General features: G+C 43.1%; 1 protein-coding gene across 1 annotated transcript in view; it reads left to right on the forward strand.

Moving 5' to 3' along the window:
* Positions 1 to 14,108, forward strand: part of ptprt (protein tyrosine phosphatase receptor type T) — a 321,896-nt gene that overhangs the window by 263,621 nt on the left and 44,167 nt on the right. The window contains exons 22-24 of the mRNA XM_076082072.1: positions 7,465 to 7,563; positions 8,120 to 8,223; positions 10,936 to 11,023. Coding sequence (XP_075938187.1) covers positions 7,465 to 7,563; positions 8,120 to 8,223; positions 10,936 to 11,023 — 291 coding nt within the window. The remainder of the gene's footprint in view (positions 1 to 7,464; positions 7,564 to 8,119; positions 8,224 to 10,935; positions 11,024 to 14,108) is intronic.

A 14,108-nucleotide genomic window follows, 5' to 3' on the forward strand; every position in this document is an offset into this window, starting at 1 on the left:
CTGAGCCAGTCCTAATTATAAACCTGAGCCAGTCCTAATTATAAACCTGAACCAGCCCTAACTATAAACCTGAACCAGCCCTAACTATAAACCTGAACCAGCCCTAACTATAAACCTGAACCAGCCCTAACTATAAACCTGAGCCAGTCCTAATCATAAACCTGAGCCAGTCCTAATTATAAACCTGAGCCAGTCCTAATTATAAACCTGAGCCAGTCCTAATTATAAACCTGAGCCAGTCCTAATTATAAACCTGAGCCAGTCCTAATTATAAACCTGAACCAGCCCTAACTATAAACCTGAGCCAGCCCTAACTCTTAGAGTTGTCAGAAAGATAAGTGAAAAGAGATTCAGCAGGCCATCAGCAATACATAATATAATAAAATGAATATGTTACTGAAATAAGATACCTGCCATCAGACCTCAGTGATGTGACATTTATTTTTTTCAGTGTGTCTTTGCTGGATATTTTTAAGAAGGACTTGAAACTGCTGCACAGTGGAAATGGGAGATGCTCCAGAGAGCCTCCGGTGTAGAGAGCTCATCATTTCTGTCCATAGCCCTGTTAGTTTTAGAAGTAGATTTTCCACAGCATTACTGAAAGGCAATTATATTCCCCCGACTACTTCAGCACGTTATCAGGCTGTATGTACGGTGATTATGGTTAATGGTAGTCATTTTGTTTGGCCATAAAGTGGCGGTGCTGAGTAATTGAAGTAGAGAGCAGGTTGAGTGATAGTAACGTCAACCTTTAGAAGCCTTTGTGCTCTTTTCAGCCACATGTGGACTTCCTGCTTACACAGCTTATATTCTCATGTGTTGTCTCTCAGTCACAAGTCCTTTGACAAGTCTTTTTCTATCTGTCTGTCCCGCCCTCTTTCACCATATGTATGTAAAGCATGTTCAATTAGTCCAAACGAATGATAAAAAATAAAAATACAATAATGATAAATGTTAATTTACATTTTAATTTCCTCTTTGGGAAGATATTAAAATTAGGGATGCACTAATTTGATATGTGATTCTGCATCAGATCGGTATCACACTGACTTTATGAAATAAAATAAAGATATAAGAACTCCCTCTTAATGAAATCCTCTCAGGGATGCTGTTCCAACATCCACAACTGCGAGCGACAATTCATTATTGTGATTTGGGAAACACAGCCTCTGAATGTAAAACACCTTCATTACAGCATTCTCCATTTACTCAATTCAATTTTCAATTCAATTCAATATATTTTGTGCAGCCCCAAAATGATAGATTCTCCTCAGAAGGATTTACAATCTGTCCACATAGGACATCCTCTGCAGGATGCTCACATGGGAACAGGAAGAACTCCCCAACAAAGTCCTTAATGCTTTAATACTGGAACACCAGCTGCTTAGAAGTGCAAATATAAAAACAAAGGGACTCAAGAATCACTTTGGTGCTTTATTTGGCCATTCACCCTCACAGCGCTGACTATTTCATATTACATATTACCCTCACATCTCTGTCACTTCTCAACACGTAAACATAATTGAGTATCTTTGTTCGACTCTGGAACCTGTAAGTTCAAAAGAAGCAGCTTTGTTCAGACGTACACACACTTTTTACCATAAGACGTGTACGCACACAGCCCTGCACACACACACACACACACACGCACACACGCACTGTAGGCTGTACTTTGTCAGAAGCAGGAGGAATGAGGTAAACGGATGGAGACTGTCTAGACCAGTTGATCCCTGTGACCTGCAGTCAGATATGAATCCCACTGACTCTCCTCTATTTATCGCTCCTTTCTTCTGCTGCTCTCTTTCCTGCTTTTGCCTTTTTTTCTTTCGATGTTTTGTGTCTTGGTTTCATTCCATCTGTCCTCTCTTTCAGATATCTCCATTTAATTAAATTCATTGTTCAAAAGAAGTGAGCTGAATCAGTAAACAAATGCAGCTCACTGCTAAGTAATAAAGTAAAAGATGTTCATGTTCATCTTTGTTCCTTCCTCTTTCTGTCCTCTTCCCTCACTTTAAGCTTCATCCTCCCTTTCTGCTCTTGATATTGGTTCCATTCCTTTTCTTATTCGTATCTCTGTCAGGAAAAAAGCTTCTTGTAAGGAGAAAACAATCAAACAAACTCCATATAAAGGCGTTAAATCCTGCAAATAAAACCACATAACCCTTCCATACACACATAGGAAAGATGCACTTGAGTTGCATGAAACAGTAATTCATATTTAAACCTGTTGTAGTTGCATAAAGTAGAAATAAAATGGAAACATTGAGTTAAAAATCAAGTGAAAGGAATGTTGTCTTGTCCTTCAGTATGCTACACGACTCTATTGCCTTTTAATGGAGCTCAAGAAAAGACTTTTGTTAACAGTTCAGCGTCAGTTATTTCTTTTGAAAACCCTGAAGTGCTTCTTAATTTAGTACAAGCTCCATTTACGCAAAGTGAAAGAATGAAGATTGCTTTGGAGAAGCATGGGCTCCTCTAGAGCCCTTGACGTTGTGAATGGAGGCCTTCCATTACGCCGTAAATATCTCTTTCACCTTCATGCCTTTTCATCTTCCACTGTTTTCATCTAAATTTCCTTCATTCTCTTGTTTCTCTCTTGCTCAGAACACAACAGTTCAGCTCCACACCTTGAATGTTAGTAGCTCACTGTTCACTGCAGCCTGTGATCTGTTTCAGACACCAGAGAAGCTGACTGGCTGATTTTAAAGGACATGTGATGGAGTGATGAACAGAATAGATCTACATGTAGCAAGCTAAGCTACAGTAACATGGCTAAAGTAGTTAACGAGATAATAGTCCCGCAGCCGACTAATGAACTACCTCAAACAATGTATCTTTTACAATGAACCGACTTCATTCCAACTCAATGCTAGTAATTAAAATATATCATATAATATAATAATCATTTCAAAATTTAGTTAGAAAACAAATCACGTTTTTTCCACCGATACAGCTTCCAATAGTCGATTCAAGATCTATGTTGTTGTTGTTTTGTTTAGTTATAGAGCCGATAAACAAGATAAAAGGTTCACGATTCATCACCACCTCAGAAATAATATTTCAACCTTCCTGAAGTAGACTTCATCATAAGCATTCCAGTTAGAATTCACTCTCTGGGGCTTTTATTTTGAAATGGGAGGGGGGGGGGGGTCCTCTAAAAATATCTAAGACCTGAATGACTGTATGATAGAGAGAGAGAGAGGCAGACAGAAAGAGAGAGAGAGAGTGATGAGTGAGAGACAGACAGACAGGAGGTCTAACAATGCCTTTGACTGAATATCTCGAAGTCGTGTGTGTGTGTGTGTGTGTGTGTGTGTGTGTGTGTGTGTGTGTGTGTGTGTGTGTGTGTGTGTGTGTGTGTAACTGGTTGCCATGGTGAGCCACGCACCTGGTGTTAGAGGCAGACTGATTAAGAAACGTTGCAGTAATCAGTGATTTTGAACAAAACCTCCTTTTAACAAATTAGCAGGAGTCTGAGTGCCAACATATGAATACCGAGAGAAAGATAAGACTCTGCCGAACGCGTTGATGTGTTTTTTTATGTTTGTGGTGTTAATAATGTGAGCTCTAGAGCAATAGACAAAACTGGTACCGTCTGCTTTCTTTGAGAAATGAGTGGTGAGATTTAACATGGAGTCTAATGGAGCAGTTGGTTGGAGTTCATGTCGCTCTGCGGCTCTTTGAGCCAAATGTGTAAGTCTGTTGGATTCCACAGACACTTTACTGCGACCAGCACAACATTTCCAAACTTTTGGGCCAAAATGGTGTTTCAAGAGTAAAAATTGTGGGAGCTGGAGCAATTTGTTTGGAAAAATCACAGAAGATTTTCATGCTCTGCTCCACTCTGACAGTTATGCTCTCACTCTAGCTCTTAACATGATGTTAGGACATGATGTTAGGACAGATCAGATGTTAGGACATGATGTTAGGACATGATGTTAGGACAGATCAGATGTTAGGACATGATGTTAGGACATTATGTTAGGACATGATGTTAGGACAGATCAGATGTTAGGACATGATGTTAGGACAGGACAGATGTTAGGACATGATGTTAGGAGATGATGTTAGGACATGATGTTAGGACATGATGTTAGGACAGGACAGATGTTAGGACATGATGTTAGGACTGGACAGATATTAAGACATGATGTTAGGACAGGACAGATGTTAGGACATGATGTTAGGACATGATGTTAGGACAGGACAGATGTTAAGACATGATGTTAGGACAGGGCAGATGTTAAGACATGATGTTAGGACATGATGTTAGGACAGGACAGATGTTAAGACATGATGTTAGGACATGTTAGGACAGGACAGATGTTAAGACATGATGTTAGGACAGGACAGATGTTAAGACATGATGTTAGGACATGATGTTAGAACAATATGTTAGGACATTATGTTAGGACATGATGTTAGGACATGATGTTAGAACAATATGTTAGGACATTATGTTAGGACATGATGTTAGGACAGGACAGATGTTAAGACATGATGTTAGGACATGATGTTAGGACAGGGCAGATGTTAAGACATGATGTTAGGACATGATGTTAGGACAGGACAGATGTTAAGACATGATGTTAGGACATGTTAGGACAGGACAGATGTTAAGACATGATGTTAGGACAGGACAGATGTTAAGACATGATGTTAGGACATGATGTTAGAACAATATGTTAGGACATTATGTTAGGACATGATGTTAGGACATGATGTTAGAACAATATGTTAGGACATTATGTTAGGACATGATGTTAGGACAGACATGTAGCTGCTACGGTAATTAAGTAATTTATGTAGTATGATTGGGTTTTACAATAATTGGGGATATCAAGGATGATGGTCCACTTTATTGAATTATGGCTACTCACTTCTAGTTGGCTGGTCTCTTTAAATCATGAATCAGTTTTCAACATAGCTTGTCAGCAGTTATTTTTCACATTGTCTCCTGTACTATTGCTTACACAGCAAAATACATAATACAGGCTCCTTCATGAGAACATTTGAACTCTAACAGGTCGATCATGTAGAAACACATGTAGACAGGAGTGATACTCTCAGTCCAAGTAATCTATTACTGAGTCGTAATATAGTCACCTGGTGGGAGGAGGGAACTTTATATATATTATCTTTATATACAGCACAGTGACAAGCATTAACATACCAACACACACACACACTCTCTCTATCAATGCATCTCTCAAACACACATATGCAGTGCTCTCTCTATGTCTTTATATCTCACGCACACACACACACTCACATCTATACACAAAACCCACATGCAGAGAGGCACATCATTCCATCCACATTTTGAAAATGAAAACGTCCATCATCAACATTTCTTTTTGTTTTCCTACAATATTCACATCAGGGAAAGCATTCATATTTTCTTGGTTATGTTTCCATAACTGTTGGTTGAGCTTAGAGAGAGATTGTGTATTGAAGCAGGTAGCATTGACTTTAAACACAGGACAGACATCAGACATGTAACCTGATATTTACCAAAACCATAATATGTCTTTACCCAAATCTCACAACATCAATGTCTCTACCAACACCCCCCCCCCCCCCCCCCCCCCCCCCTCCTCATGGTGAAAAACATGAGGTAACTAAATATTTCTTAAATATTTGGTACAAATCGAATTATTTCATAGACAATAAAATATTGTCTATGAATAATATAAAATATTTGGTACTCATGTGATCCATCCATCCATCCATCCATCCATTTTCCTCCGCTTATCCGGGGTCGGGTCGCGGTGGCAGCAGGCCAAGCAGGCTGACCCAGACTTCCCTCTCACCGGCAACATGTTCCAGCTCATTCTGGGGGATCCCGAGGCGTCCCCAGGCCAGCTGGGAGATGTAATCTCTCCAGCGTGTTCTGGGACTCCCCCGGGGTCTCTTCCCAGTTGGACGTGCCTGGAAAACCTCCAGTGGGAGGCGTCCAGGAGGCATCCTAATTAGATGCCCGAACCACCTCAGCTGACTCCTTTCGACGCGAAGGAGTAGCGGCTCGACTCCAAGCTCCCTCCTGATGACCGAGCTCCTTACCCTATCTCTAAGGCTGAGCCCGGCCACCCTACGGAGGAAACTCATTTCGGCCGCTTGTAGCCGCGACCTTGTCCTTTCGATCACGACCCAGAGTTCGTGACCATAGGTGAGGGTAGGAACGTAGACCGAGTGGTAAATTGAGAGCTTTGCCTTCCGGCTCAGCTCCCTCTTCACCAAGACGGCCCGGTGCAGCGCCTGCTTTACTGCTGCAGCCGCACCGATCCGCCTGTCGATCTCCCGTTCGATCTTACCCTCACTCGTGAACAAGACCCCGAGATACTTAAACTCCTTCGCTTGAGGTAGGCACTCCGTCCCCACCTGGAGGGAGCAATCCACCGGTTTCCGGCAGAGAACCATGGCCTCAGATTTGGAGGTGCTAACTCTCATCCCCGCCGCTTCACACTCGGCTGCAAACCGCGCCAGTGAATGCTGGAGGTCACGATCCGAGGAGGCTAACAGGACCACATCATCTGCAAACAGCAGAGAGGCGATCCCGAGACCCCCGAACCTGATGTTCTCCGCCCCCAGGCTGCGCCTAGATATCCTGTCCATGAAAGTCACGAACAGGACCGGAGACAAAGGGCAGCCCTGGCGGAGGCCAAAACCCACCGGGAACATGTCTGACTTATTGCCGAGAATGCGGACACAGCTCCTACTGCAGTCGTACAGAGACCGGATCGCCCGTTGTAATGGGTCCGGCACCCATACTCCCGCAGCACCCCCCACAAGAACCCCCGAGGGACCCGGTCGAAAGCCTTCTCCAAGTCCACAAAGCACAAGTAGACTGGTTGGGAAAACTCCCAGAACCCCTCCAGTAGTCTTGCGAGGGTAAAGAGCTGGTCCACTGTTCCACGGCCGGGACGGAATCCGCTTATCCGATTATTTCATGAAATATTTTTCTAAAGTGAACGTGTCTATTTGTCCTTTACTTTGTCTTATTGTGTCCTCCCTCTGGTGGTCACAGTGTTTCTGTCCACATGGAATCAGAGTGTTTTGGATTTGGCTCTACAGACATTTTCAGTGGCTGAGAAACAACAAGTGACCTAAAGAGACGATAAGTGATGGAAACAAATAAACCTTCTTCTTCTTCTTCTTCTTCTTCTTCTTCTTCTTCTTCCTCTTCTTCCTCCTTCCATCTTGGGTTGTATTATTGTCTTCCTTCATCATTCCTTCTTCTGTCCACACTTACATTCATCCTGTTCAACGTCAGGCCCACCAATCACAGTTTAGGGAGTTAAGTGACCATTTAACTCGGCGTCCCATCTTCTCTCACCGGTGTGTCCGTACAGTCCACAGTGTGTGTGTGTGTGCAGTCCACATACTGAATGTGTGTGTGGGGGTTGTCATAGACCGGAGGTCTGTTGTCATGGTAACACCATCTCTCTCTCTCTCTATCAACAGACAGCAGCCAGCCGTCTCTCGCCCAGCCCTCTCTCACCCTGCAGAGCTTCCCCTATGGAGGCTGTGAGTCTGTGGAGCTCTCCTACCAGAGTGGTATGTGCACCAACCAGCTCGCTGTAGTGAGTGAGCCAGTGAGCCAGTGAGCCAGTGAGTCAGTGAGCCAGTAAGCTAACTAGGCATTTAGATAGTCAGCCATGCAGGAAGTTGCAAGTCAAGTGTTTTCCATGAATCTGTTAGTTGGAGCTAATATCACCGTCTGCTGAAGATCTCTCATCATGCAACTGAACCTGTTTTCTAATAGAAAAGTGATCATTCACAGTTTGAAGCAGTTCATTGATCTCACAGCACAGGCTGGTGGTTGGGTTGGTTAGTTAGCACACACCTTTAGCTACTTTAGTACGTAATGTGACAGTTACCATTAGACACGTAGCTATAATGATAGCCATTTGGTCATTAAAGTGAAAGGTAATAAATGATGGGCTTATTAACATTCACTTTGCTATGTTATCTAGTTCAATCATAGAGCATAAGTTGGTTATTTCAGACTGATTAGAAATCATTTTAAGATCCTTTTATTCCATCTCTCCCTCCCACATACTGTCTCTGCTTTAATATATTCACCTCCTTTTGTCTCTTTCTCTGTAAAATGTTTGTGTTCCTGCAGGTCAGTTCCAGCCAGCGATTCGAGTGGCAGACCTCCTCCAACACATCACCCAGATGAAATGTGGCCAGGGCTATGGCTTCAAGGAGGAGTACGAGGTGATTAACGTTAGACAAACAAACAAACAAAGAGGGCAACAATAGGAAGACATCACAGCAGCTGTTAGTTCAGCCAAAGCTCCAGAGAATAAATAGAATGACATGTGTGAGTGGCCCCTGAATGTTTCAAAGTCACGGCTGTAAAACAGTGCGTCAGAGAGAGAAGGACTTTCTTTTATGATGGATATGTGTGTCACACAGCCCAAAGATGTCTGTGGTTCATCATTGTGTGTTCACTGCATCCATCACCCTGAACACACAGCAGCTAAAGGTCTGAAGGCCGGTTAAAAAGGTCTTTTATTGCAGTGACCTTTTTTAAAGTGATCATTGGCGTAAACGAGGTGCTTCTGCTGAGAGATGAGATGCTCTTTTGTTTTAAGCCGGCGTGTCACAAGTCAGTCAAATACTAAAGAGTGAGGATTGACATTGTTCCTGTAGAGGAATATTTGAGTGTTTCCAGATCCACAGATGATCGATTTTTAGGTTACAATCCAATACATCATTTGAAAATAAGACCAATAAATGACGGTATCGTCTCCGGCTTGGAGATTATTTCCCTTATTCTGTGAATGCTGCATCTGTATTTCCCTGTTGTCTCTCTCCAGTTGTGCAGTATTCGTGTGAATGAGAGAGATTGTAGGATTGGATTTGGTTTCATAAATCAATTATTAACTCTTTACCACATCAATATTCATGAGCAGTAAAACAAACGTTCTGTTCCTCCTCTTACTTTCTGTCTTTCTTGGTTCATAACATCACCAGATTTATTGAGTTGTCTCTGTCAGTGTTCATCAACTATCACTGCTCTCTTTGCTCCAATCTTTGTTTCACTCCAACTTTAATTCTCTCTCTCTCCCTTTCCTCCTGTTTCTTAACCCTTAATCCCATGTGTCTGTCTTCTTCAGCCTTCACCCCGCTGCTCTCTCTTCTGTCTTTCCATCTCTGCTAGGTCTGTTTGTTTAGAGCACAGTTTATCATTAACAGACATTTTTAGACTCATTCTCATTCAAGCTTTTTTGAGTTTAGGCCATAAGAGCTCTTTGTTGTAGTTAAACTCACTTGAGTTAGAGTATAATGGCCTTTATACTTAATGGACACCAACGTTAAGATGTCTCCTGCTGGACACAAATATCAGATTCAGATGTCCAACATTTAGGAGTCCACAGTCGTCCATACTTTACTTTAGTTTGCACTTTAAGAACATCACACTCCTTTAACATTTAGAAAGGGTTGAAGAAACAACTCAGCTGTTGTTTCACCGTCAGTACATTGAAATGAATATAACAGTTACTTCAGATAACATTCTGTGAAACTTTTTAAACACATTTCTTGTGTCAAACAAACTTGCTGTAATTCCTCCACGTTTCAATCTGGTTGAGAGCTTTTAAATTGATTTATTTGAGTAACTTTAACCCACTCGGTGTGTTTCTCTTCGTCTGTGTTTTATAGTTTTATTTAGACCCTCGATAATCCCAAAAACACCACAGAGAGGACAGACCAGGACTTTTATTAGCACTGTCTTCATTTTCTTTTCTTTTAGGTTCAGCCAACACACACATTATGCAACTGAACACACACACACACACACACACACACACACACCATTACACGTACAGAAACCTCCGACCTAAAATGGCTAAAAACAATTTTCTGCCTATTTTTCAGAAATGAATGTAAGCAACAGAAAGTATAAACATACAGTATATGAACACACACACACACACACTCTCACACACTCACACACACACAAGCCCATATGCCACTTAAAAGGAATCCATTTTCTGCTTGATGGAGCGATACGTTTAGGTGTTTGTTTGTCACAGTGCATTTGTATAGTATAGTGTGTGTGTGTGTGTGTGTGTGTGTGTGTGTGTGTGTGTGTGTGTGTATGTGCGTGTGCGTGTGTGACCTCCTCCAGTGTGATGGTTTGAAATGTCCGGCGACCTTTGAGAGTTGGTTTGTTGCCCTAACACACACACACACACACACAGACACATATATTGTTATTATGTACACATATAGTATATTATTTCAGTTCATTGTCACACACTCACAACTACCTACTTTATAGATGAAAGAGTGAAGTATGAACATACACACATGAACAATTCGTCCTTTCTGTTCCTGTCATCACAGCAGGAGAGAGAGGACAATCTGTCTTCTCTCCTTCAACAACATTCTCTTTCAGACCAAACCAACTCATCCAAACGTACCTGCATCTCTTCAGACATCCAGGAACACGTTGAATTCCACTGTTGCTCTCGCTGCTGGCTGCTTTTTATTTCAGAGTCGGAGCTCAAGCGCTTCACCTCTGCCAACAAAGTTGGATGGTTCTGTTTCCCTCCCAGCCTGTCGGAGTGTCCCAGAGTTACCTGGCCAAAGGATAGATCTCACCTGATTGGCATTGATGAATCTGGGATTTCTGCCATCTCAGTATTTGTTGCCATAACTTCAGTGTTCACATGCTGGAAGGTGTAACATGATGGACATTCAGTAAGGCCTTCCTTTTACCTTCTTAAGGTGAATCACATCTGCCTGTAAGCTCTGCCGTCTTCTGTTTCAGCAGCAACTCACTGTCCCAGCTGGCTCATAATAATCATAATTCATATTTATGTACCGGTTTAACTTCCCATGTGTCTGTGTACTAGTTCTGGTCATCAGGCCATATGTGCACCTCAATATAAAACTATTGTTGTGTTTACATGTGTTCAGGCTCTGGCGGAGGGACAGACGGCACCCTGGGAAACGGCCAAGAAGGATGAGAACCGCAACAAGAACCGCTATGGCAACATCATCGCTTGTGAGTACTGCAATGGCAAAGATGGAGTACTCATGTACTCATGTACTCATGCAGTACGTTCTGCTGAACATGAGTGTGGTTTGACTTAATCTGGCTCAGTTTCAACTTAAATTGGTCAGGTGAGGTTTGGTTTATGTTAGTCTGGGTTAGTTTAACCATTGGTTATATAAAACATGCTAAGGCACCAGGTGTACTGGTAAAGACACTGTCCTTCAGTTGGAGGACACAGGTCCAAACCGCTGTGCTGGTACCCATGTCCCCAGCTAAAGTGTCTCCAGCTAAAGTGTCCCCAGCTAAACTGTCCCCAGCTATAGTGTCCCCAGCTAAAGTGTCCCCAGCTAAACTGTCCCCAGCTAAAGTGTCCCCAGCTATAGTGTCCCCAGCTAAAGTGTCCCCAGCTATAGTGTCCCCAGCTAAAGTGTCTCCAGCTGAAGTGTCCTTCAGGAGAGTGTCCCTCAGGAGGTCCCTACTGACTCCTTGCAGCTCCTGTTGGAGGAAACCTGCAGAGAGCCAGAAGCCAGGAGATCTGGGTTTGTGTGGAAGAATCAGTCGATGCTTTTATAAAACTGAAACTTAAATATTCTCACTACATCTGACAGTGAAACAATGTGTTTAGTAGAAAACAACATATAAATATGCATTTCTAATGAGAAACATCCTTTTTTAAACCCTCATTTACTCAACTTCTGTAAGTCTGACGCAGGAACCCACCACGGCAGAAAAACTCTGGTTTTATTTCCATCCTGCTGATCAAAGCCTGCAGCCGACTTTATTCAGAGACTTTTCTCCAAAATGAAGCTTAATTTTGGAGGAAAGCCAGGCTGCTGTAATGAAGTGTGTGTGTGTCTCCATTTGCATGTGAATGTGACTCTGTGTCATGTGTCAAGTGTTTGCTATGATATTGTGGGCACTAATAATGTATGTGTGTGTGTGTGTGTGTGTGTGTGTGTGTGTGTGTGTGTGTGTGTGTGTGTGTGTCCACAGCGAGGGTTGAGATGTTAATGCAAACACGCTCCACTAACCTGAGGCTTTAAAATGAAACATTGCTCTGACGGAAATAGCCTGTCAAGAACTCGATAGCCAACAGGAATTATGATAAATGTGCTATTAGTATAAATCCTTTAATTACAAGGTCCTGGTAATGGAAACTGTCCATCTTGCTTGCTGTTATTGTACAAAGCCTCATTTTCTTGAGAAAATGTTTTAAAAGGCTCCGAGGGAAATGACTTAGTGTGCTGTCTTTATTAGAACAAAGAAAAGTGTATATATATATACTTAAGGTTAACGACACAAAGAGCAAAGACCTCAGAACAAGCTGCCTCACAAAGAGGATCAATAGTCTCTTAGACACAATGTATAGTTCACCACCAAGTCTCTGATTCAATCATATTCATTATTGTTGAAAATGATGAACATGTACTCCACTTAACAGAATAGACATGAAACATCAGGATATTCTTCTCTCTGTTTCCAGCAGTCCGTCTTTTTTACTTCTTAGTTTTCTGAACATCCAAAGCAGTAGAAGAAGAAAAGGGAGAAAAGCAGCAGGAAGGTTCACGTGTGACAGAAGAGGATCAAATGACATCTCCTCCTCTCCTCTCCTCCTCTCATCAAACCACCTCTCCTTAAACCTCCTCTCCTTCTCTCCTCCTCTCATCAAACCTCCTCTCCTTAAACCTCCTCTCCTTCTCTCCTTCTCTCCTCCTCTCATCAAACCTCCTCTCCTTAAACCTCCTCTCCTCCTCTCGTCTCCTCCTCTCATCAAACCTCCTCTCCTTAAACCTCCTCTCCTCCTCTCATCAAACCTCTCCTTCTCTCCTCTCCTCCTCTCATCAAACCTCCTCTCCTTAAACCTCCTCTCCTCCTCTCCTCTCCTCCTCTCATCAAACCTCCTCTCCTTAAACCTCCTCTCCTTCTCTCCTCTCCTCCTCTCATCAAACCTCTCCTTAAACCTCCTCTCCTTCTCTCCTCTCCTCCTATCATCAAACCTACTCTCCTTAAACCTCCTCTCCTTAAACCTCCTCTCCTTCTCTCCTCTCCTCCTCTCATCAAACCTCCTCTCCTTCTCTCCTCCTCTCATCAAACCTCCTCTCCTTAAACATCCTCTCCTTAAACCTCCTCTCCTTCTCTCCTCCTCTCATCAAACCTCCTCTCCTTAAACCTCCTCTCCTTCTCTCCTTCTCTCCTCCTCTCATCAAACCTCCTCTCCTTAAACCTCCTCTCCTCCTCTCGTCTCCTCCTCTCATCAAACCTCCTCTCCTTAAACCTCCTATCCTCCTCTCTTCTCCTCCTCTCATCAAACCTCCTCTCCTTAAACCTCCTCTCCTTCTCTCCTTCTCTCCTCTCCTTAAACCTCCTCTCCTCCTCTCATCAAACCTCTCCTTCTCTCCTCTCCTCCTCTCATCAAACCTCCTCTCCTTAAACCTCCTCTCCTCCTCTCCTCTCCTCCTCTCATCAAACCTCCTCTCCTTAAACCTCCTCTCCTTCTCTCCTCTCCTCCTCTCATCAAACCTCTCCTTAAACCTCCTCTCCTTCTCTCCTCTCCTCCTATCATCAAACCTACTCTCCTTAAACCTCCTCTCCTTAAACCTCCTCTCCTTCTCTCCTCTCCTCCTCTCATCAAACCTCCTCTCCTTCTCTCCTCCTCTCATCAAACCTCCTCTCCTTAAACATCCTCTCCTTAAACCTCCTCTCCTTCTCTCCTCCTCTCATCAAACCTCCTCTCCTTAAACCTCCTCTCCTCCTCTCATCAAACCTCTCCTTAAACCTCCTCTCCTTCTCTCCTCTCATCAAACCTGCTCTCCTTAAACCTCCTCTCCTCCTCTCCTGCTCTCATCAAACCTCCTCTCCTTAAACCTCCTCTCCTCTCCTCCTCTCATCAAACCTCCTCTCCTTAAACCTCCTCTCCTTCTCTCCTCTCCTCTCATCAAACCTCCTCTCCTTAAACCTCCTCTCCTCCTCTCCTCTCCTCCTCTCATCAAACCTCCTCTCCTTAAACCTCCTCTCCTTCTCTCCTCTCCTCTCATCAAACCTCCTCTCCTTAAACCTCCTCTCCTCCTCTCCTCTCCTCTCATCAAACCTCCTC

This window comes from Anarhichas minor, unplaced genomic scaffold (genome assembly GCF_050575085.1).
Source record: "Anarhichas minor isolate MPS153535 unplaced genomic scaffold, ASM5057508v1 ptg000089l, whole genome shotgun sequence".
Taxonomy (NCBI): Eukaryota; Metazoa; Chordata; class Actinopteri; order Perciformes; family Anarhichadidae; genus Anarhichas; species Anarhichas minor.